Genomic DNA, 22,145 nt, shown 5'->3' on the forward strand with positions numbered 1-22,145 from the left:
ATGGCCGCCACCTCCTGCCCTCTCCCAGCTTTAATTGCATCCCTTCTTTCTGCTTTTCTCCATCCATCCTCTTTCTTCCTGTGCCTGCTGTGCCAAACACAAGCACAGCTCACTGTGTGCCACCCTGCTTTGCTTTGCCCAGGGGAGCAGTGATGGGAGCCCCAGCCTGCACCCCTCCATGTGCACCAGGAACAACAGCAGGAACAACAGCACAGCCCCAAGTTTGTCTCACTTTTATTTACAGGATTGCACAGCCCGTTTCCCCCCCAACACCGGGTCAGATGCTGCCTCCCACAGCCGTCAGCTGAGCGTCTCCTCTGGGAAGGAGGAGAAAACTCCAAGAGTCCCTGCTGGGTTTCACAGGGGCGCATGCAGCCCCTCCAGTAATTGGCAACCACGATGAAGACAATGAAGAAGAGGTGGGATGCGGCAGTGCAGCAGCACAGGGCCCCATCCGCCCCAAATGGGCACTGATGGCTTTTCCCAGCTGCGTGTTTGGACCATCCGTGGGTTTCCTCCTTTGAGTCTTTACACAGTGTGGGAGTGCTCATCCCTGTGCACTGCCACAACAGGACGCATTGGACCACCAAGCTGCTGGGAGGCAGCCAGGCTGCACTGAGTGCCTAGGCTGTGGTTTGTCGGAGGGGCTGACAGGAGGTGCCCAGGACAAGGCACAGCTGGTGGTGCGGCACTCACAGCTGAGGGAAGGGGCTGGGAGGGAGGCAGCACCCGGTGGGGGAGAGTCTGTGGCACCCAGGGGAGGGCTGAGCCCTTCTGAGAGGGCAGAACCACTGTTATATAGCCCCAGTGCAAACCTGCATGGAGGGTGAGGCAGCAGGTAGGAATGGGGAGAGCAGGAATGAGACCCTCATGCTGCCAGCAGACTGCCAGGACTTGCACACTGCGGGCAGGGGGTGCTGCAAAGTGCTGCACAGATCGCCCTGGGATGGGAGAGAAATGAAGCAGCCACAGAGGATGGCCCAGGGCTGGGAAGGCAGGGGGCAGCCTTGTGTCCACCAGGGACTTCGAGCCTAAGGAAAGGCAGAGGGAAAGAACCAAAGGGCAGCAGACATGAAAGGAAAAAGAGCGGGGATGGCTCAGGGCACTTTGTGTCCAAGAAATGACAGGGCTCCATCTTGGAGGGCACCGTCTGACCCACGTGGGCTCAGCAAAGGAGGGACATGGTCTGTGAGCACAGCACTGCACACAGGCACTGATGGCACAGCAGAGAGGGGCTGCAGGGCAGGGAGTGGCACTGGCCACCAAGAGAGAGGGTTTGGCAGCCAGATGTGCTGGAAACACAGGTGGGGGGGGAGGAGGGGGAATGGCAGCCCTGGGGAGCACTTTGCTGGAGGACACACAGCGATTTCAGGGCTGAACCAAAGAGCAGCAGCTGCCAGGGAATGTGCCAAGATGTCCCACTGAGGGACTGCCAGCGAGAGGTCCGGCCTCAAGGCTGCGTGGGGACACCAGCAAGAAGACTCCAGCTCTCCCCTTCTTGGGGTGGGAAAGCTCCATTATGAGCCTTTGAAAGAGAAATGGGAGGGGGGGTTCAGCCATTGCTCCCCACCCTCAGCCCCTCCATCGACCTTGGTGGGACATGCCAAGAGCTGAGTGCGTCCGAGTCCTGGGGAGGAGCCAGGACCTGCAGGGAAAGGAGCCCGTGAGGCTGCGTCTGCACAGGAAAAGGTCTGTCCAGCTTGAGACCCGCTGTGAAGTTCTCAGAACTGCGGTGCTTTACAATACAAAACGTCTCCATTCAGCATCTGCGTCATTGTAACTCCTGCTGGGGTTGTAATAATCATTAAAAACACACAACTTTCTCTAGAAAGGACAGAAACTCCACAAGAAAAGACCAGAGAGTGACGGGAAAGGAGGCTGCAATATTATCAAAACAATTCAGTGCAAAGGACGGGGCTCCAGGGGGCCGACAAGAAGTGCTCCGTGCACTCGATTGGAGAAAAGGCATAGATTCAACCTCTGAATGAGATCAGGCTGCCAGCTTCTATACTGAAGCTTAGAACATTGACACATAAAGGACTGAAACACAATATGCATGGCCATTAAAAAATAATACTATATATAGATATATATATAGATATATATATATGTGAGAGATTTTCCACGTACGGTGCTATAGGCAGCTAAGTGTCCCAGCCCGCTCCTTTGGGCTGCTCCATGGCACAGATGCTCCCAATCTGTGCTTGCCAAAGGACTGAGTCTCTCCGGGTGTTTCGGGTGCTCCCGCAGCCCCGCAGGCTCAGATCCAGCCCCGTCTGCTCACCCTGACGGGGGCAGCTCAGACCGTGGTCTCATCCGCTGTCTTCTTCATCAGCTTTGCGGACAGCAGGGAGTGGGGCGCAGGGTGGGGGCTGCGGGCGGGCAGCATCAGCCGCACCTTCTGGTTGGTCCTGCGCCACTCGGAGTACAGCTGGCAATGGTAGCGGAACGAGACCTGCGGGCAGCACAGCAACGGGTGCGATGGGCTGCGTGCCACCCATCCCTGCTGACACATCTCAATAAACCAAGCAAAGGGCTCCACCTCGCGTCCCTCTCTGCAAGGAAGCGGGGCAGAACCACAGCAGCTGGAGCTGCGGCTCAGTGCGTCACAACACACACTGCTCTGCTTCCTCCAGACCCCCCTCACCCCCCAGCAGAGGGAAGCAGGAGAGGTTTTCTCCCGAGGGGCACAACGCAGTATCCCTTCTGAACACACCGAGCCCAGAGCCCTGCCGTGCACTTACCAGCGTCCAAAGGACGTAGATTGTAAAAAGTGCTATAGTTAGTGCTATGAGTCCGATGGCCTCGAGGCGGCTGTTGAACTGCAAATGGTCCTGAGCTCCGCGGAGACACAGCCAGCCCGAGATCGCAGCCAGGGGAGTGATGAACAGGAAACACACCATGTCGCAGAACAGTGTCCTCTTCTCATTGCGGGGACCGGGATCCTTCAGCCACTGCGGGACAGGGGAAGAGTGCGGTCAGCAGCGCACAGTGTGCCGGCAAAGCAGGGCTGCTGCAGCACGGAGCCGCCATGCATCTCTTGCAGCCTGTGTGCATCTGCTGCCAGCGCTCAGCTCGCATCAACCGGCACAAAGATGGGGCTGAGCACGTCAAGGCTGCTTATAGCAACCACCGAGGGAAAGGGAAGAGGCAACTGAGAAATATATAAGGGGGGAAGATGGAAGTAAACCCAGGCTGAGCTCCAGCGGCAGCACAGGCAGCGCTCTGCGGCTGGTGCAGGGCTCTGGGAGGTTTCCTGGACAGCAGCGGCACTTCAGAGCTGCTCTCCTGACTTCAGGCAAAGCTGCAGCCCCAGGTCCAGCCCAGCACAGCTGTTCATGGGATAACAGCTCTCAGGGCACGGTGCCTCCCTGGGGCTCAGCAGGGAGTGCAGACACCAGGATGGCCCAGGACAGAGAGTGCTGCCCATCTCAGGCTCGCTCTCCTGCTCCCCATGCATCCAATGATTTACCATGGGGAGGGGGGTGTTACTGCACTGCTGTGAGTCACCGAGAGGCTCTGCAAGCACTTCACTTCCTTCTGGCAGTGCCCAAAAAGCAGCAGAAAGAACCCAGCTCTGCTGCAGGCAGGTTTCCCCCAGCAGACCTCTAAAGAAGCACCACTTCCCGGAGCCTTGACCTGCTTCCAAATTTGGGTTCATTTCAGTCACCAGTCCTTGACAGCAATTGTTCCCATTTTCCTGGGATGATGCTATTTTCAGCCTTTCTTTTCCTTTTTTAGAACAGCGAACCATTGTGGCTCCTACCAGCACCCAGCGCTGCTATAGTGCATTCTACCACCAGCTTTGTCCAGCTGCTGGCTGTGGGGCTGCCGGATCCTCCTCCATTTCCTGCACCAGAACTACTGCCCTCATTTAGGGGTTTTTTTGCTTAAAATCCGAAGCTGGTGCCACCTGTGGGTGCAGCTCTGATTTCAGGCCGAGTATTTGCTGCATGGACATCCTGCTCCCAAGTCACCTCCACAGCCAGCAGTGAAGTCCCCTCACCTGACCACCCTGCTGCAGGTCTGACAGGTCATTTTGGGGCACTCATTTTAAAATAGGGAGGATTCAAAGGGATGGTGCACACGAAGCCCCTTCCCCTGATACAGATGGGGTGTAGAAGGGATGCAAGGAGTTAATAAGACAGCACTGGTTGAAACAACATGGAGACCAAACAGAACTAGGCAGGCTGCAAGCCGAGGAGCACAGCTGGGGACCAAGCGATGCTGCAATGTAAAGAACAAGCTAAAGGCATTCTTAAAGCCCTCCCGAGCATGGCTGGATGGCCTGACAGCCAGCAGGAAGTTGAAGAGTGGCCACAACTGTGGCTTGGCCAGGAGAGGGGGGGAATCCTGCAAGTCACCCTCTGTGCAGCTCCATAGAGATGAGTAGTGATGAGCTGCGTGGGGAAGATAAGGACCACACACACAGCCCTGAGCAGCCCTAAGAGGAAGCGAGGGCGGGCAGCAGCTCAGCTGCACAGCACAGCTGCTCCTACATCAACGCACTGTCTGAACCCCAAGTAACTCCACAGCCATCCCAGCCCCAGCCCTCATAAGACCCAACCTCAGCCATCCCAACCCCAAACCCCAGCCATCCTAAACCTCACCATCTGAACCTCTGACCATGGCTGTCCCAACCCCACACATCTGAACCCCCAGCCTCAGCCATTTTAACCCCAAATCCCAGCCATCTCAACCCCAGCCCCCACTTGGCATTCCCAGCTCCAGCCCTGCACACACCTGGGGCACGCAGCACTCAGGTGATCTATCTGACCTGGCCCAGCAGCCCTCCAGCAGCAATCCTGCAGCAATCCTGCCTTTAGATATGAGGACATACTGGGTCACTTTTGACACCGGTACAAAAAGAACCCAAAGGCAAACTGGTGTTCTGTTGCATCTTGTTCTATTTATACTCCTTGTAACCTTTGAAAGTCCCCCATCCTCCCCAAGATGGGAGGCAAACATGTAAAGGCAGGAAGCAAAATTATTTCCTTTTGAAGTAGTTGATTTACATTGCCAAGATGCACTGAGACAGTAAAAAAGGAATACAATGAGCCACCCCGAGGGCGCGGGGCTTCTGGCATAGCAGCAGACTGAAGCACATGGGACTTAAAACAAACCTTGTAAACTATCCAAAAAGTGGTCAGATTAAACAATTTTTTGTAGGGAAAACCGTCAAGTAAACATGGGAAAGCAACAAAAGGGCAACGTGATCTTCTTCCAGCCCCAGTCCAAAAACAATTGCTTCCATGCTGCAAATGAGAGTGCCTGAAAGGAGAGGAGGAGCTGTGACCCAGCTCCCAGACTGGGGACGACCTCCCTGCAGGAGACAAGATGTATTTTTGTCCTCCAGCACAGCCCTGGGGCCTTCCCAGATGTTCCTCCCCATGGGACCTACAGGGCTGTGGGATGAGAGGTCCATGGTGGGGTGCTTTTGTGCCCATGGCAGCTGAGCCTCAGGGGAGGATGGAGGCAATGGGGCAGGGAGAGGAGTTCGAGGAAAGCAAAGCAAACAGCCCATCTGCCGGGGAGATAAGGCTGGAAGAAGGGTGGGACGAGCAAATAGCACAGCTCACTTCTCTGAACTGGATGCAGTGCAGCCACAGCAGCCCCAAAGCAGCTCTTTTCCATAGGCAAAACAATCATTATGTAATAAAACACACAAAAAGCAGCGGGAGCAAAACCACAGCGTGCTCCTGGGCTGCATCACACACAGCAGGAAGCACAGGGACACGAGGACTCCAACCAACAAGATGTGGGTGAGGCAGATTTAAGGACAGAACAAACCCAGCCAGCACTGCCCGGGAGCCACATGAGCAGCCCCAGCCTGGGGAAAGTCCTGCTCTGTGGCTGCGGGTTCAAATCACTCACGCAGTGCCAGGGCTGCGGCTCTCATGGGATGGCAGAGCTGCTCCCTAACGTGTCTCCAGTTTGATGGGGCAAACAGTGGATTTTCATCACAGCTGTGACAGTCACAGTCTCACGTGAGCATCACTTCCCCACAAGTTCCAAACCAAGGAAGGACAGGAGCACAGAATGTCTCAGATAAGGCGATGGGGAACTGCGTCATCCTGTGATGAAGCAGCCTCCATCCCAGCCCTATTCTGAGAAATGCACCAACAACACAGGGCTGAAAGTTCCCCAGAGCAGCTGGTGAAGAGTTTCAGCTCAATCTGGTGTGGGGACGAGATTACAGCAGAGGGCAGAGGATGTGAGAGGGAAGTGCTGGCGAGCTGCTGGGCGCTATTGGCTCTTTCAGAAGGGCTCCGTGCTGAGGGCACGGCTGTGCATGGCCTGGAATGTTTGCAACCTCTGAAACAACCAGCTGAAAGTTTTTTGGTCACAGAGGATTTTATATATTTCAGCAGCTGGGAGAGAAGAGATAAGATTCAGAGAGCACCAAGTGCTGACGTAATGCCCTCCGGCAAATTGCTTTTCTAAAGACAGTGCTCTGAAGTCACCTCAGGCTGTAAATTAAGCAGCCATCATTAAAATGGAACCTAAGTTTGGCAAAACACAGACTGAGAGCTGCTCCAGCCATGGGACTCTTCCCCCCCGGCTCCTCCTTGGGCTGCAGTGGAGACAGAAGAAGGAGGGCAGGGCTGCACTGGCACTGCCCCCCAGGAACTGACAGCAAAAGCAACGTGTAGCTGTGCCTTGATTTAAATCCAACTGATGCAACTGGGGGAACCACAGAGTGGGCTCTGAGGAGCACAGTTACAAACCAGAGCTTTCCCTGTGGCAACGTGGACACAGCACAAAATGCAGCACAAAGCACATGGACACGGGGCACATCAGTCAGAAAAGCAAAGCAGGAAGAAAGTGGTACCTCTGTCAAAGGTCTCGGTCTTCTCTCTACAACAAATTCTGTGTGGCAGAGCTCACAGTAACTTGTGTTGGAGGAGGACAACCATTTTTCCAGGCAGCTCTTGTGCACGGTGCCCAGTGTTCCTGTGCAGTCACACGGGGAAAGCAGTCCCTCCCCATTTCCACCTTCGTGACAGATTCGACAGATGGGACCGTCACTACGGAGGCAGACAGACAAACAGAAGGAAATCACGGTCAGACGGGCAGCCCAGGGAACTCCTCACTGCCCCCCCCTCCCCTTCCTGAACCTCAGAAGCAAGTCACTCACTGGTGCCTCCTCTCTCCCAGCTCCCAGTGCAGCCATCTCCGTGATGCAACACCTTTCTCTGGCATCCATAGCTGTACAGGTTTGGGAGTGGGAAGCAGGGTGAGGAAGGAACACCTTTAGTTGGAAGGCCCCGTTCCACACCCTCTGGAAATCAGGATGAGCTCCACCAGCCTTTGTGCCCACACTGCTGACAGGACAGCAGCCATCTCAGCTCATCTCATCGCTCATACCTGGCTCCCATTCTGACCTGTGTGGGATTCCAACAGAGCAAAGGCAGGACAAGCAATCTGCAGCCTTCAAAAGCAGCAGCACTATTTGCATTTGTTTGCATGACCTAAAGCAAGAACTCGACCCTCTGGAACAGACACAGCAATTCACAATGCACAGAAAAGGAGGTGGAGAAAAACACTGGTGGGACACGAAGGGCTGAGGTGAGTCAGCAAGAAAAGCTCACTTTGGTTCCAAAAAGCAGAAGGAAGACTTTGGCTGGAGGGGCTCCACTCCCAGCTCTGCACTGGGCAGGTTTCATCACAATCAGGTTCATGGGATCTACCTGGAGGTTCCCGGGATCTGCTGTGAAGCCCAGCAGTGGTTCTTTAACCATCAGTGCAGCATCAGAGCAACAAGACTGGAGTACACTGCAGTGCACCCACAGGGCCTCAGTGCAGGCCAAAAAAGAACCCCAGGCCCCAAGTGCTCTCACGCATCTGTGATTTCCTAATGAAAGCATCTGTAAGACATTTCATCCCTTCTCTTCCTGTTTGAGGGGTTTCATATTTCCAGCGCGTTAATATAACCTTGGCTACCCATAAACAATCCAGAAGGAAAAAATTTGCTGACAGTGCAAGAGAGAAAAAACAAACCCTCTTATCAGCCTGTTTTCCTTCCTTCCTATCTGGAGAGGGGGAGTTCACCCCCAGCAGCCTCAGCAGTGCAGTGACCCAGGGCTGCTCATGCAGCCACACTGTGGTTGGGTAGGAGTGGGGCACAAGCTTGGACTGCTGGCACTGTCTGGGCTGAGCGATGCTGTGAAGCGTCCTCTATTGCAGAGGCTGCTCAAAGAAGTGTGGCAAGAGGAGTCCAAGCAAGGCAACAAGTGTCCCCTCCAGCAGCAGCCGGGCAGCTGAGCACACACGGGGCTTTGGGCCAGCACAGGGTGCCCTGACCAACACACCTGGCACATGCAGGACCCCAGGCAGGGGCTGGGAATGTCACCTCAGTACCTCCTGGTGACCCCCACCACAAACAACGCTTTAGAGCCATGAAAACGGGGCTAAACCAGACGAGCAGCACCATCCTCACCTCTGTGCGCCCAGCGCCTTGATGACGGTGGAGAGCAGGCGGCCGTCCTTGGCAGTGACCTGGGTGACGAACTGCGGCCGCCCAAGGTCCGAATCCTCCACCGACTTGGAGAGCGCGGCGCTGCCCGGGCAGTCGCACAGGGAGCCGGGCAGGTGGCAGCAGTCGCCCGTCGTCATCGCAGCTCTGCACCGCTCTGCCACGGGGACCTGCAGGACAGCGAGGGCTGTGAGCACCAGGCACGGCACCCCCAGCCCTAACGTGTGCCCTCAGCTCAGCCCCAGGTGCCAGCAGGGAGCTTTGCTCCTCCTTCACCCCCAGTGACTTCCACCTCCACCAGCCCCATGTCGCACACCCACTTTGCCCCCAGCCTGGGTAGAACCGCCCCGACCCAACCGCTCCATCCCTCTGTGCAGAGCACACCGGGCTCTGCTGCTTCTCCCACTGCTCCCCACTGAGAACAAAGCAAAGCTACGAGCTGCCCGGAGCTACAGAGCAAAAGGAAGATGATAAACGCCATCGGAACAACTTCGGTCAGCTGCATTAAGGAGCCCTCTCAACTTTAAAGGCCTCTCGCTGAAGCAGATATGGGAGATGTGTGCTTTGAATAAAGAGGTCGGTTCCATTTTGTTCAGCCAAAACCTTGTTTATTTTTAAGTCCAGAGGATAAAAAGATCCGTTCTGTGCACTGCAATAAAGCCACTCCTGTGTCCCTCGTGGGCTCACGGTGCTGCACATCCAATGGACCCCAGCAGCCGCAAGTGGGGCTGGATGGGATCCGCCACCCCCAGCCCAGCAGAAAGCGCATGGATTTCAGTTACAACTTATTTGGCATCTCCACACCAGAGTCCATCCCAGGGTGGAGCCTGAAGTCGCCGCTTTAATATGTAACTGACTCACAGCACGAAGGCAAAGCAGCGGCGCAGCTCATGGAGAAGGAACCGAAATCCAAAGCTCACATCTGCAGTGCTCTGTGCTTCCAGCTCCAAACCCAGCGGACACGAGCGGGGTGTGCAGCCAGGACGGGCCCTTCCTGGCTCACAACTGTTGGCAACGTGGTGGATGCAAAGCCAGCCTCACCGTGGGAGCAGGTCAGGGACGGATCCACCTCCTCGCACTGAGCAGACCCAGGATGCAAAGAGCTGAGCTTGCAGAGATTGCTCAAACTGAAGAGAAAACAAACGGTGGTGGTGGAAATTTGGCTCAGGAGAGTGACCTACCCAGCAGGGCTGCAGTAAGACAGCGAGCACCCTCTGCTCCAGCACAACCTCCTCCCTGACGCCGTCCAGCACTGCAGCACGAAGCACAGCCCCCTGCTCTCATCCAGAGGGCAGCAGGAGCTCCCAAACTCCATGGAATGAACGCAGCTCAAGAGCACACAGACCAAGGCCAAACACAGAAATGTGTGCAGCAGAAATGAGGAAACGCTGAGGAGCTGGAGGGTCCCCACCTGAGTTCTGCACATTGGCACCTGCAGGCTCTGAGAGCCATTGCTCCCAGTGGGGGGAAGCACAGAGGCCAGGCAAACACCCAGCGTGGACATCAGAGCAGCGCAGAAGTGAGTGCAGCAGTTTTCCTGTTGCTCAGCTCCCAACAAGATGCTGCAGAGCATCTCCCAGCCCCAGATGGGCCATTTTCATTACAGATGTCACAGGGGAACAGCTGACGAGCAGCTGGAACGTGGGAAACATCTCATCTGAGCACTCCATGGGCATCGGTTTTGGGGAGGCGGGAGGTGAATGTCCTGTTTGATCCATTGCCACCGACAGAATTGTTGTGCCAAGCTCATAAAATGAAACTCCAAGCAGCCAAAGCTGAGCCAGAGTGAAGGAGGGGGGAATACACTGATCCTGTAGTTCATGGTTTGGGGTGCCCGGCTCCTCCCATCGCCTCCCAGTTAAAAGTTCCGAGTTTTGTCGAGTCAGAAGCCAAAATAGTTCAAACAATGGAGAGAAAAGCAGCCGCTCCATTAATGTTACCCGTGTGTGTCAGCACTGGGGGGTCACGCAGTGAGGACACACAGTGAGGACACACGGTGTGGTCACATCGCAGCCCCCCGGTGCTAAAATCCCCTCGGTCCCACATCCCGGCTCTGCCCCCAGCTCCAGCTGTTGGACGCTCAGGGCTCGATCTGCTCGTGTTGTAGCGATGAATCTGCAGCTCCGTCCCAGGGCAGCGTTTGTGTCCTGCTGGATCCGGGTCTGCGGGAACAGCCCGGGACGGGAAAGGCGTCCAGCCCCGCCATGGGGGAACTGCCGGGAGCTGCTCGTTGGTTCCGCCGCTCGGTTTCCCCGGTGCTCGGTGCGACCCCACACAGCGCACGGCGTGTGACGGGGACGGGCCGCACGGGGAGCGCCGACACGGCCCGGAACGAGAGAGCGGCGGAAACGGGGACACGAGGGGAACAGCGGGATGAACCGCGACATGAGCGAACGGGGCCGGGACGGAGCGGGATCCACATCCCGGTATCCCCATATCGGTATCCCCATATCGGTATCCCGGTATCCCGGTATCCCGGTGTCCCCATCGCTCCATCCCATCCCGGTACCTCGGGCCGTTCCCCTCTCGTCCATCCCCCGCCGCGCTCCAGCACCGCCCGCATCCCGCAGGCCCCGGAGCGCCCCGCAGGGCCCAGCGCCGTGAGGAGCGGCGGAGCGCGGCCTGGCAGCGGGCAGCCGTTCCTTGTGCCGTTCCCCCCCGTCCCGTTTCCCCCCGTTCCCCCCGTTCCATCCCGTACCTCTCTCCCCGGGCCGGCCCCTCTCACCGCTCCGCTCTCGGTCCCATCCCGGTTCCTCCCGTGGGCTCCGCCCCCCGCTCACAGCCCGCCCCCCCCGGGGGCACCGCCGGCCGCCGGCCAATCCCCGAGCGCCGTCCCGATGACGTCACAATCCCGTCGCCCAATTGGATACGCGGACGCTCGGCCGGCGTCGCAACGCGACCACGCTGGCAACAGGAGCCGACCAATAACGGCACCGGAACCGGGAGGGAACGGGAGGAACAAGGGGGAGAACGGGAACGGGGGGAACGGGGAGGGAAGGAAAGGAGGGCGAACAAGGAGCGGCTGCTGCCGCCACATCCCCATCCCCAGCCGGGTAACGGCTCTGCTCCCACCTGCCGGAGCCGCTCCGTAACGGAACGGAACGTACCGGAATGGAACGTACCGTACCGCAATATAACGGTGTTTGGAAGCGCAGCCCCCGTAACGTGAACAGAGCCCGAGCCGTAGTGAACCGCCCTGGAGTTTATTACACAACAGACAGAACAGCCCAGACCCGAATGCCGGTTCCCCGGCTCCCAGCGCCGTTCGGTATATGGCTCCGTACCGCCCGGTACAGCTCGGTACCGCCCCGTACACAGCTCGGTGCCGCCCGGTGCAGCTCACGCCATGCAGTGTGTGTGTGTTCAGCAGTGAGGCGCAGTCTCGGAACTCAAATTGTACAGAGCAAAAACCGGCCGCAAATCGCTGCACGGTCCGGCCCGTCCCGTCCTGCACGGCTGCACCCGCGTCACCGGGGATGGATGCGGTGAGAGCCGGTAACTGACAGCGGGTAACGCACAAACCACAGCGAGGAGCCACACGGGGCTGCGGGACGGGCCGTCCCGTTCAGCACGGACCGAACGTTCCGGGTCAGAGCTGCCGAACCGACACACACGGTGAGGTCCAATGGTGTGAGAATCACAGCCCAGAGCTCGGCCTGACAGGAGGGGAAGGAGCAGGTTAAAGAGCTGAGTGAGATCTGAGCATGACACTGTAAGGAAGGGAACGCACCAGGCACCAGGGGATGGGATGGATCTGCAGCTTTACAAAACGTAGAAAGAATCGTGTTCTCTACCAACAACCCAAAACCTTCCGAGCAGGTTATGTACATGGCAGGGGGACATGGGGATATTGCTTCACTCACTCCAAACGGGGGGGAACTCTATAGAAAAGCAGCATGCAAAATAAATCCCGCAGGTAGGGAAGGTCCAGCGCTCAGACACTGATCTACGTACGACAGCAGCACGGCCGTACGGGTGGGTCGGTTAAAGGAAGATGCTGGCACTTACTGTACAACAGTGTGAACTGATTAATGGAAGCCATGAATAAATATTACGCCACGTGACAAAGCCCGCACAGCAGCACGGTGTTCGTGGTGGCAGAGAAAGCAACGCAGACATATGTCATTGTTCCCAAATAAAACGAGGAGAGAAAGATTTCCTAGGCAGGAAACAGTACAACTACACGGGCAGACTAACCGCACTAGTGCTAATTACATGGTAAGTCGTGTTATGTTCAACAGCTCTGAGGTGTGTGCGACCGCTCAAAACCTCGCTGTGAAACTTCACTGGGACAGAAAGCAGAGCGTGGGGAGGACAGCTACTGCCTTTAATTCCTCCCCTGCGTTTATAGGAACAGGAGAGAAAAGTCTGACTATGGGAGGAAAAAGCCTCGTAACCTAAAGGCGGCCATTATTCCCTCAGCTGGTCGAGCCCCCACGGCTTCTCTCCCAGAACAAAACTCAAACCCAGCTGAGGAGAAGCATCTCGTGGGATGGAATCCAGCAGATGTTCCAACACAAACACGTCTATCAGATCAGTGCCAACATTTCGAGCCCAAAAGTCATCACATTCAAGGGGATCTTAGAGGCAGGGGAATGTTAACCCTACAATTTAAGCTCTAAGATGAAAGGAGGAGGATGGGGTGGGGTGAAGGGAGGAGGGAGAGGGAGTCACTGAATCACAGGAGATAAAGAAGTGCACACAAGTTTCTAAATGAAGCACAGACGAAGTGAGGAGCATCGGAGCCGTCTACGGGAGGTCACAGGTTCTGACAGCACTGGAGTTTGTTGGATTTCTGTCCGTCGGTGGTTGGTGGGACGCTGATGTCGACTACGTTGTTGCCAGGAGATTCATCGTGCGCAGACCGGTCTGCGATCTGCTTCTGAGAGACAATGCGGTAGATTTCTGAAATGAGAACAGAGCTGTTGGGGCACAGGAAGGTGTTCCCTGCAACGCAGCACGCGCTCACCTCGGAGCGAGCTGCCAGGAGAGGGAAGATTCAAGCTGTGAAAGGGAACCAGCTGTGCAGTGTAACATCTGGGTGGCTTTCCAGCTCTGCCTGGAAGACCTAAAGGTTTCACCCTTTAGCTCCCGGTGAGCCGTCCCTACTGAAGTACAGGACCACCCGCTCGTCTCCGTTACAAATCAGTTTCCCCATCTGTGGCAGTAAAAATGAGGTTCCACGCAGCCCCACATCGATCTGTAAATGCCATCCCCAACAGAATTCATTTCATTGACTCCAAATAACTCATGCCTGAAAGCACAGATTCACCCCAGCTGTTAAAGGCAGCGTCCAGGTTAGAAGCTTTCAGAAGGAAACCATTCCACCTGCAGCGCCAGTAGAAATAAGTGGAAATATTTCTATTGCGCTGACTGTAGGACCTCATTCCAACTTCCCTCCATTGTGAGACAGGAAAAGGGCAAGCACCTCCCTGGAAGCCTGCAGTAAATATTATGGTCACATTCGAGCAGTCACAGCCGCAGGACAGGAACAGCCAAAGCCTTTAACAAGGGTTTTAAATGGTGGGGAATTGTAGGGTTTGGGCTCTTTGGTTTTTTTGTTTTGATGGAGCTCCAGTTCTGGCTCCATCTGTCACACAGGCAGCACTGAACTCTCCTAGAAAAACCTCTGGCCATTTTCTGTACCCAGAGTCAGGCTCAGAACAACACGACAAGGGAAGACAGGATGGATGGTGATGGCTGAGCCACGCTCAGGGCACTAAATCCACCGATACCATCTCAGAGCACCACACAAGTCACCTCAGATCCAGCCAAGTGTCACAGATAAGCAGCACCTGCTCTCAAGGCCACCCTGCACAAGAGCTCAGGCTGCAGCTGCTCTTCTCTACAGCTCTGTCTCAGCAGCAGTGTTCTCCAGTTACTTCTCCAGCAGCTCAACCCAAATCTTGCTGGGGAGCAGAACGTAACCCACTCTTCATCCATCAGGCTTTTTTACTCATAGAAGCAGCTTGACTACCCCTTTTTTTCCTCCTGCCCACCTCCTCTTGGTCATCTTTAACTGTAACACACCTCTGTGCTCACAGAGCTGCTCAGCCCAACACCACAGCTCCTGCCTGTTTACCTCCACACTCTGCAAAACAAACCTGAATGAGCCTTCAAGAATTCACCAGGTCAAAACTCAGCCATTTCCCCAGTAATAGGCTCTCACTCACATATAATCAAGGCACAGCAATACTAAACCAGTTCTCTGGTCAGCGTCCAACAAGCAGCATACATCAGACACTTCCTGACAACCGAGCAGTACCAGAACAAAGGCTCATTCTCATTTAAGTTAAATCAGCATCTTGTCACCAAAAAACAAAAAATGCTCAGGAAATGCCCTTCTGGAGACGTGGTGGGACGTGTACATCAGGCACAGCTCCACAGAACAGTGCATGAGGGTGAGAATACAGAAATAGTTTATCCTCGCAGAATTCAGCTATTGAACCATAAAACTCAGGTAATGGGCCCACATCACTCTCAAGGAAAGAGAAAGTTCCCCATGTGTGTGGGTGGGGAAAAAGGTTCATGGGGTGGGGTTAAAACAGAGGTAAGGTGAGGCAGACTGCAAACATATAATCATTCCCAACACTCATTTCCAAAACAGTCTCAATAACTGCAAACTGTGCCCATGAAGAAGATTCACTACTGTGGTAGGTCCACAGAACCCATAGCAAACCATACCTGTAAGGATGTTCTTGAAGGCTTCTTCTACATTTGTGGAATCCAGAGCAGAAGTTTCAATAAAGGACAGGTTATTTTTTTCTGTAATAAATAACAAGTGGTTCAGTTAGGAACTCTATGCTCTCCATAGAATCACGCCTCTAGGAATGAAGGACAGACACTTTGTGTTGTGATATTTGACATCTATATGAGGTATTTTCTTGCTGTTTTTCAGCCTTCCCAGAGGAACTGTTTATGCTTCAGGTATCAGGCAGCTCAAGGATGCTGTTTTACAAACATGTGCTACCAACAGATTCAACAAGAAAAAACACCATCCACTATTTAACAAGCCAGCTACGAAACCTCCAATTCCCCTTTTTTTCCCACATAATAATAAGCACAAGGCAAAAGTTAAATACTGGACAGTAGAGTGACCAGCACACTGAACTTGAGAAGCACCTGAAGGCCCCACATACCGACCTGCAAAAGCACGGGCCTCGTCGGTGGGCACAGCCCTCAGGTGGCGCAGGTCGCTCTTATTGCCCACCAGCATGATGACGATGTTGTTGTCTGCGTGATCCCTCAGCTCCTTCAGCCAGCGCTCCACGTTCTCATAGGTGAGATGTTTGGCAATGTCATAGACAAGAAGGGCCCCCACAGCACCACGGTAATACCTGGGAGCACACAAAGGCACGTTCCTTTAGAGAGGTCCAACAAACCCATTCAGAAAGCTGCGCTGATGCAAGTACTGCAGTTCTGTATGCTTCGTGTTTTAATAACCATCCCCCAAAAATGAGTTCCAAATTCCAAATACTAATCAAATAGCATGATATTTGTTACCTGATTACCTGGATCTACAGCAAGACCTGCCACAAGGATTCTGTCCCATCCAAATGCATTTCATTCAGTCCCTACCTGGAGATGTATCTGCCATAGTCCCAAAGAAAGACACAGTACTCACGCTGAAGTAATGGCACGGTATCTCTCCTGCCCTGCAGTATCCCAGATCTGTGCCTTTATCGTCTTCCCATCCACTTGGATGCTCCTGGTAGCAAACTCCACCCCGATGGTGCTCTTGCTCTCCAGGTTGAACTCATTGCGTGTGAAGCGTGACAGGAGGTTACTCTTCCCGACTCCGGAGTCTCCAATCAACACAACTGAAAGACAGGACATCATTTACCAGATGAACTCCCCACAGCAGCACTGTGCTGCCTGGCTGCTGTGCTGCTTCAGGCAGGGCCCACAGTAACGAGGGCGACGAGCCGTCCCCTGCATGCCCAGCCTTCTGTGGGATTTATTGCAGTTATTCCAGCCATCACCGTGCTCCCCACAGGAAGACATCTGATACTACAAACAAGCCAGAAAACTAAGCAGGACTTCACCCAACAGAACGAGTTCCAGTGGATTAGATGAGAAGTAGAAGACTGAAACTCTGCCTCCGCACAAGGTGTTGCCATGCTAACAGGAAAACATCAGTGCTCAGAGATTTCTAGACCCTCCCGATCCATGCACAGCAGATTAGAGATCACCTCTCCCTGCACGCTTTCTGAATTAGCTCACCAGCATTCTCCCATGGCCACGAACTGGGCTGGTCCCTCTGTTATTTCAGCTTTGCTTTATTTTGTGCTCAGGCCATTGTTTCAGGCTCCAGCTTTGGCAGCTCCCACCCCGCTTCTCCCCACCCAGGACAGCTGGAGCCAGCTCCACGCAGAGCTCTGCCCTCCTAATGAACACACAGCTCGAGAAAGCACAGCTGCCTCTCCAGGTTGTACTCGTGTCTGTCCTCTGGACTGTAAAGATGACCAGTTTCATGCATGAACTCTGCAAAAAGACCCTGGGTCATTAATCCATTGGCTGCAGGAAGAGAATTCAGGCGGTCCTGCTGCACTTTGCTAATTACCCCCTGTAATCCAGGTACCTTCAGTGCCTTCAGCTGCTCCATGCTCTGGCAGAGCATTTCTGAGATGTTACTGAATGCAGAAGTAATAAAGGCAGGCAACCTGATCCAAACTCAGCAACAAGTTCGTGCTCTCTCTACCTTACAATCAGCCTCTTGCTGCTCTCAATCAACCGTCAGGACTTTCTCTTTTAGCAGGGAGATCCAAAGACTGGAGACCCACGTACCTCTATGGGCACAGAGCAGGAAGATGCCTTTAAGCTTCTGGACCAAAGCAATCAGATACTGTGGAAATTCCTCAGTTTGGGAACGGGTTACTAGACAATATTGCCTGTTCAAATGCAGATGGAAAAAGAAAGCCCCAAACCAAAAGCAAGAGCCCAAATCCATACTAAATCCAACAGAATACATGAAATCACACCCCTTCCACGGCCTTCGATCCCACTAATAAAGGCAAGGAACACTTGGAAATGACCCGAACCAGCAAGTCAGCATCAGGTGGAGCAGTGCAGCACAAGGCATGTGCCATGTCCAGCCTACAGCCAGAATTCAGGGCTGCTCCTTCAGCCTCCCCCGCTTCCAGCTCTGCCCCGTGCCCGTCAGTGCACACCATGCTGCCCATCCAACAACTGCAAAGCACTGCAGATCTGGTAACACAAGACCAGGTTTATGGTGGAATTTTAAACAGACCGGTTAATTATCTGTCAAAAGGAGTCTATTCCTTCACACAATGAAGAGGATTAAGCCTCTTCCCAGCACAGCTCATCATAAATATTCAGTACATGAGGTTGCCAGATATTGATGAATAATATGACAAGCATTTGTTTCCAATAACCAAAGGCCCCATTGGGCTTCAGCTCTGATGGGCGCGCTCTGATTTTCTACAAACATAAAAGAAAGCTCTTATTCTTCCCCCCATGGACGCTTTTATCCTTTTCACCCCCACAAGGCAGGCGTACATCTGCACAATCTCAGATTCCATTTGTAATATAAACACCAATCACAGCCCATCTTCCTGGGAGGAAAATCAGCGCAGAGCTCACACCTCAATAGGTGCATGGCTTCCAATAGTCGAACTGATATTCAAAGGTCAAACGTTCAATTCCAGACCCAAAGCACCCCAATCCCATCATAGAGGTCCCAGCTGCAGCCCTGCCCAGGAGCAGAGCTCTGAACTGGGTTACATCACTGTGCTGCCTCCACAATGAGACCCTCAGAGCCGCACACAGCACCCAGCCTGTTCTCCCCAGGGCTGTGTTAACAAACAGCATTTTGTTCCGATCAATAAAATGAGCAGCTCAGGGCACAGGGATGAGAGCAGGAAAAGGGGAAATAGCACAGAGAGGAGCTGGTTGAGCAGAACAGCTCTGACCACGGCCACACTCACATCCCCAGGGCTGGGATTAGTTGGCACCTCCTGCCTGCGAGAGCCAACAACACGCACCCTGCCCACAGCCCGGCTGGAATGGGCACTGCTGGAGCACGAGACGGCTGACAACACGGGCTGGTGTTGTGGTGTTGTGGTGTTGTGGTGTTGTGGTGTTCTGTTGCATGAGGGGCTGGAGAAATGACTTTAATTTCTGGGCAATCTCAGGTATAAGAAAACAAAATCAGTCTTCCCCAGGCAGCAGCGCTGTCGTCCATCGCCATCCCCAGCTCTGTGCTCCATGGGCTCAATGAGCAGCTCCCAGCCCAGCAGCAGAGCAGGGGCTCAGTCTGAAGGCTCCGAGGGCACCGATGTTCTCATTGCATCCATTTCCCCTCGGAACTTAATTCTGTTATTGGAAAGGTGAAGAGGGGCAGAACGGGGAGCGGATCCTCTTCATTTTCTCATTAGAGCGGAGATTTCATCCCACTCGACCTTGTTTACGCTCATCCCTCCTGATCCGGCCCCAAACAGCCCAGAAGGAAGGAAGGACAACGGGAAACCAACGAGATACGGGGAAAAAGGGCCCAGCGTGCCGGGCTGCGGGTCGGACCTTGTGCTCTGCGGCTGGTTTTCGCTCCTTTGTGTTTTGGGGTTTATTTTAAATGAGACCCACAGAAACCAACAGCAGCTCCCGGGGCTGCGCTGCCCGCGGGGCTGAGCCCGGCCTGGACACACACCCGAATGGACGGCCATAAATAACATCACATAACACAACATCACATAACACAACATCAAATAACACAACACAACATCACACAATATAACATAACACAACACTCCCGCTCCATCCGGCCTCGCCCCGTGTTCCCCGTCCATCCCCCCGGGCCGCCCCGATCCCCGCAGGGCGCGGCCGCGCGGTGCCGCCCGCTCCCATCGCTGCGCTGGGCCCGACCCGCGGGGCCGCGATTGGGGCGGGTCGGGCCGGACCCGGTGAGACCCCGGGGCGCCGGGAGCCGCCGTGAGGCGCCGTTACCTTTGAACAGATAATCGTACTCGTCGTCGCGGGTGCCCATGGCGATGGCGGCAACGACCCTCCGGCTGCCAAGCACCGAGCGCGGCCCGACCGGGGGGGGCCGCTCCCGAGCCGCCAATCAGCGCGCGCCAGAGCCCGCAGGAGGCGGGCGTCGAACCGGCCCCGTCAGCGCCGCCCAATAGACGACGGGTTGGCTCCTGAGTGGCGGGTCGCGCTGTCCAATGGGGAGAGAGCAGCTGGGGCGCAGGGTGCGGGAGCCGGGACCCTGCGAGGAGAGGAGGGGCGGGGGGCGGGGCTTAGAGCGGGGGCGGGGCTTAACGGGAGGGCGGGGCCGGGACCGTGTGCGGGGGGAACGGCGGGACGAGCCGGGATGTGCCGTATGTGCCATGTGTCCGTGTGTCCGTGTGTCCCGTGTGTCCGTGTGTCCCGTGTGTCCGTGTGTCCGTGTGTCCATGTGTCCGTGTGTCCGTGTGCCCCGTGTGTCCGTGTGTCCGTGTGTCCCATGTGTCCGTGTGCCCCGTGTGCCCCGTGTATCCCGGTGCCGTGCATCCCTCCAGCCCCACCTGGCAGCCACCCCCCGTCCACCCCCCGCCTGTATCTCACACCGCCCGGTCCCCCGGTTCCTCTTCGTGTCCCCCGAACACCCGCATTGCTCTGACCCGTCGCTCCCCGGGCGGCCCGTCCAGGACCGACCGCTCATACCGGCTCCGTGCTCCTGCAGCGCCCCCCCCGCTCCCCCTCCATCCTCATCCCCCTCGTTCCCTCCCTCTCCGTCACCTTCCAGCTCTATCAGCAAATCCCCACCCGCCACATTCTAGGAAGGCATTTCCCCTTTTGGCTCCGGGCCGCGTCCCGCTGTGAACAGCGACCACAGCAAAAGGACGTTCCGCTCTCAGAGCGCTGAGCTGCTCCGGGGGCTCCCCAGTGAGAGACCCGCAGCACAGCGCAGCACAGCACAGCACAGCACAGCACAGCACAGCACAGCACAGCCAGGCTCACAGCGCTGCTTGGAGACCCTCCCACCCCACTGTGTCAGTGCAGCTGTGCAGGCACGCGGTGAGTCCCCCCAGCGCCCACCCACCCCCAGCGCCCACCCCCCCCCCGCCCTGCGCCCGCTGCTGCCGCGCTTCTGATCTGCGCCTGAAACCGATTCTCCCCGGGCAGGCAGCGGCTCCGTCCCCTCCCGGCTCCGTGATGTGCCAGAACATTCGCTCTGCTCATTAAACGTTCTGCGGGGCTCTGCCCTACTTTCCCCGGAGGAGCCTTCAGCTGGATGAAGGATTAGCGGCGCTCCGGCACCGCGTGGCAGCCGGGATGGGAGAGAAGGGAGGGAGAAAGCTTTGTGCACGTTGTCATCTTCCTACAGAGATGCTGGGGGTGTCAGCTCAGCCCCCAACACCCCCAACCCACCAACACCACAAGCAGGCAGGGGAGGCTTCTCACGGGCTGCTCTTCCCTGATGTAAGTGCTAATAAATGTATGGGAGCCGTGGGAACAGGCAGAGCCGGGCTAACAGCTCCCATCAGAGGTGGGACCCAGCTCCTGCTGGCCGAACATTATTCTCTTTGTGAACACTGCTCTGAAAAAGGGATGAGATACGGAGAGCGTTGCAAGCACACGCTGCAGCCCAGTGCTGTGTGTAGGCACCTCCGTTGCATAAGAAGCGATGGAAGCATCTGGGGAGGAAAGAAATGGATTCACAGATGCAGGCTGTAGGAAAGATGCTGCCTCAACCCCTCCCCAGGGGTCACACGAGGGGCTCCTCTCTGACAGATGGAGGTTTCTGGAGAAACAGAGAGAAAATCTTTCTTCTCGCCCTTGCTTTGCAGTCTCAGCGCTCACATACAGCTACGAAGCATCGGCCTTTTAACCTGCACAGAAGGGGTCTTTAACAACCAGGCTTTGCTGGATTGTGTTGTTGCTTTGTCCCGTTGGTGTTCACATATCCCCACGTACTGCAGTGTGTGGCCCCACTGGTGATGCCCACAGCACTGAAGGGCACCGGGCAACCAATAGTGAGCAGAGAACGGCACCGGGAGAGCTGCCCTGGGGTGGAAGGTGTAGAACCCCCCGGGGAGGGGAATGGTCCCATGCTGAGCTCCCTATGGCAGAGGGTCTCCCACCCCCGATGGGTGACGTGTGGAAGAAGAGAGCTTTCTTTTCCCACCACCCGAGAAGGGCCACTGTAAATATGGAGGAGTGATGGCAGTGCGTTGTGTCTGCATTGCTAACGCTGACTGCATCGCCACGACCCTCCCTGTCCACCCCCGGAGCTCCCAGTTCCCAGCCCGGCTCCAGCCCGTCCTCGGCCGCCGTTTCTCCCGCTGTCACTGGAGGGAGCTGCCTCTCCTTCATCCGGAGCCGCGATGTGAGCGGTGATGGATGCGGTCACACGCGCGTGTGGCACGAGGGGATGCGCTGGGGGTGTGTGAGGAGGGGGCTGAGGGCCCAGGTTTGTGGGGCCGGGGGCTGAGGGGCTCCTTTAACCCCCCTCCCAAACTGGACTTAAATACCTTGTGCAACTGCGCTCGGGGCTGCCATTAACCCCGTGGTTTTCTCCAGGGCTGGAGCAGGAGCAGGCAGGCCAGGCGTGCAGGTGTTTGTACAGCTGCTCCCAGGCACTTCCCAGCCGTGCTGGCTCTTGTCCCTCATTCCTGGATCTGTGGGATCGGTGGGTTTTTGTTGTTTTGCTGTTGCTTTCTGCTCT

General features: G+C 55.8%; 2 protein-coding genes across 3 annotated transcripts; both read right to left on the reverse strand.

Moving 5' to 3' along the window:
- Positions 1–218: 218 nt before the first annotated feature.
- On the reverse strand, positions 219–11,250 carry MARCHF2 (membrane associated ring-CH-type finger 2). 2 transcript variants are annotated; one of them, XM_015886461.3, is made up of 5 exons: positions 11,175–11,250; positions 8,441–8,646; positions 6,833–7,028; positions 2,745–2,954; positions 219–2,455 (listed from the first exon to the last, which is right to left on the reverse strand). In XM_015886461.3, exons 2-5 carry the CDS (start codon positions 8,614–8,616, stop codon positions 2,300–2,302), a joined length of 738 nt encoding a protein of 245 aa, XP_015741947.1. In that variant the 5' UTR covers positions 8,617–8,646; positions 11,175–11,250; the 3' UTR covers positions 219–2,299. The 2 variants fall into 2 exon arrangements, with proteins under 2 accessions (XP_015741947.1, XP_085373582.1); XM_085517456.1 differs by lacking the exons at positions 8,441–8,646; positions 11,175–11,250 and adding an exon at positions 7,139–7,344.
- A 413-nt stretch (positions 11,251–11,663) lies between these two features.
- RAB11B (RAB11B, member RAS oncogene family) lies at positions 11,664–19,530 on the reverse strand. The gene is made up of 5 exons (XM_015886462.2): positions 19,439–19,530; positions 16,101–16,296; positions 15,620–15,813; positions 15,161–15,241; positions 11,664–13,381 (listed from the first exon to the last, which is right to left on the reverse strand). The coding sequence occupies exons 1-5, from the start codon at positions 19,476–19,478 to the stop codon at positions 13,236–13,238; spliced, it is 657 nt and encodes a 218-aa protein (XP_015741948.2). The 5' UTR covers positions 19,479–19,530; the 3' UTR covers positions 11,664–13,235.
- Positions 19,531–22,145: the final 2,615 nt, after the last annotated feature.

The sequence above is a fragment of the Coturnix japonica genome, chromosome 16 (genome assembly GCF_054131305.1).
Source record: "Coturnix japonica strain WE chromosome 16, WE-NBRP24, whole genome shotgun sequence".
In the NCBI taxonomy this organism is placed as follows: Eukaryota; Metazoa; Chordata; class Aves; order Galliformes; family Phasianidae; genus Coturnix; species Coturnix japonica.

What these genes read in the sequence shown, in the direction of transcription:
- MARCHF2 (XM_015886461.3), bottom strand. Translation starts at nt 8,616, where the DNA reads ATGACGACGGGCGACTGCTGCCACCTGCCCGGCTCCCTGTGCGACTGC. An exon ending in AAGGCGCTGGGCGCACAGAG is followed by an intron (nt 7,029 to 8,440) that starts GTGAGGATGGTG and finishes CTGCCTCCGTAG; the next exon opens with TGACGGTCCCATCTGTCGAA. An exon ending in TCTACGTCCTTTGGACGCTG is followed by an intron (nt 2,456 to 2,744) that starts GTAAGTGCACGG and finishes TGCTGCCCGCAG; the next exon opens with GTCTCGTTCCGCTACCATTG.
- RAB11B (XM_015886462.2), bottom strand. Translation starts at nt 19,478, where the DNA reads ATGGGCACCCGCGACGACGAGTACGATTATCTGTTCAAAG. An exon ending in GTACGATTATCTGTTCAAAG is followed by an intron (nt 16,297 to 19,438) that starts GTAACGGCGCCT and finishes CCTGTCTTTCAG; the next exon opens with TTGTGTTGATTGGAGACTCC. An exon ending in CGAGGCCCGTGCTTTTGCAG is followed by an intron (nt 15,242 to 15,619) that starts GTCGGTATGTGG and finishes TATTTATTACAG; the next exon opens with AAAAAAATAACCTGTCCTTT.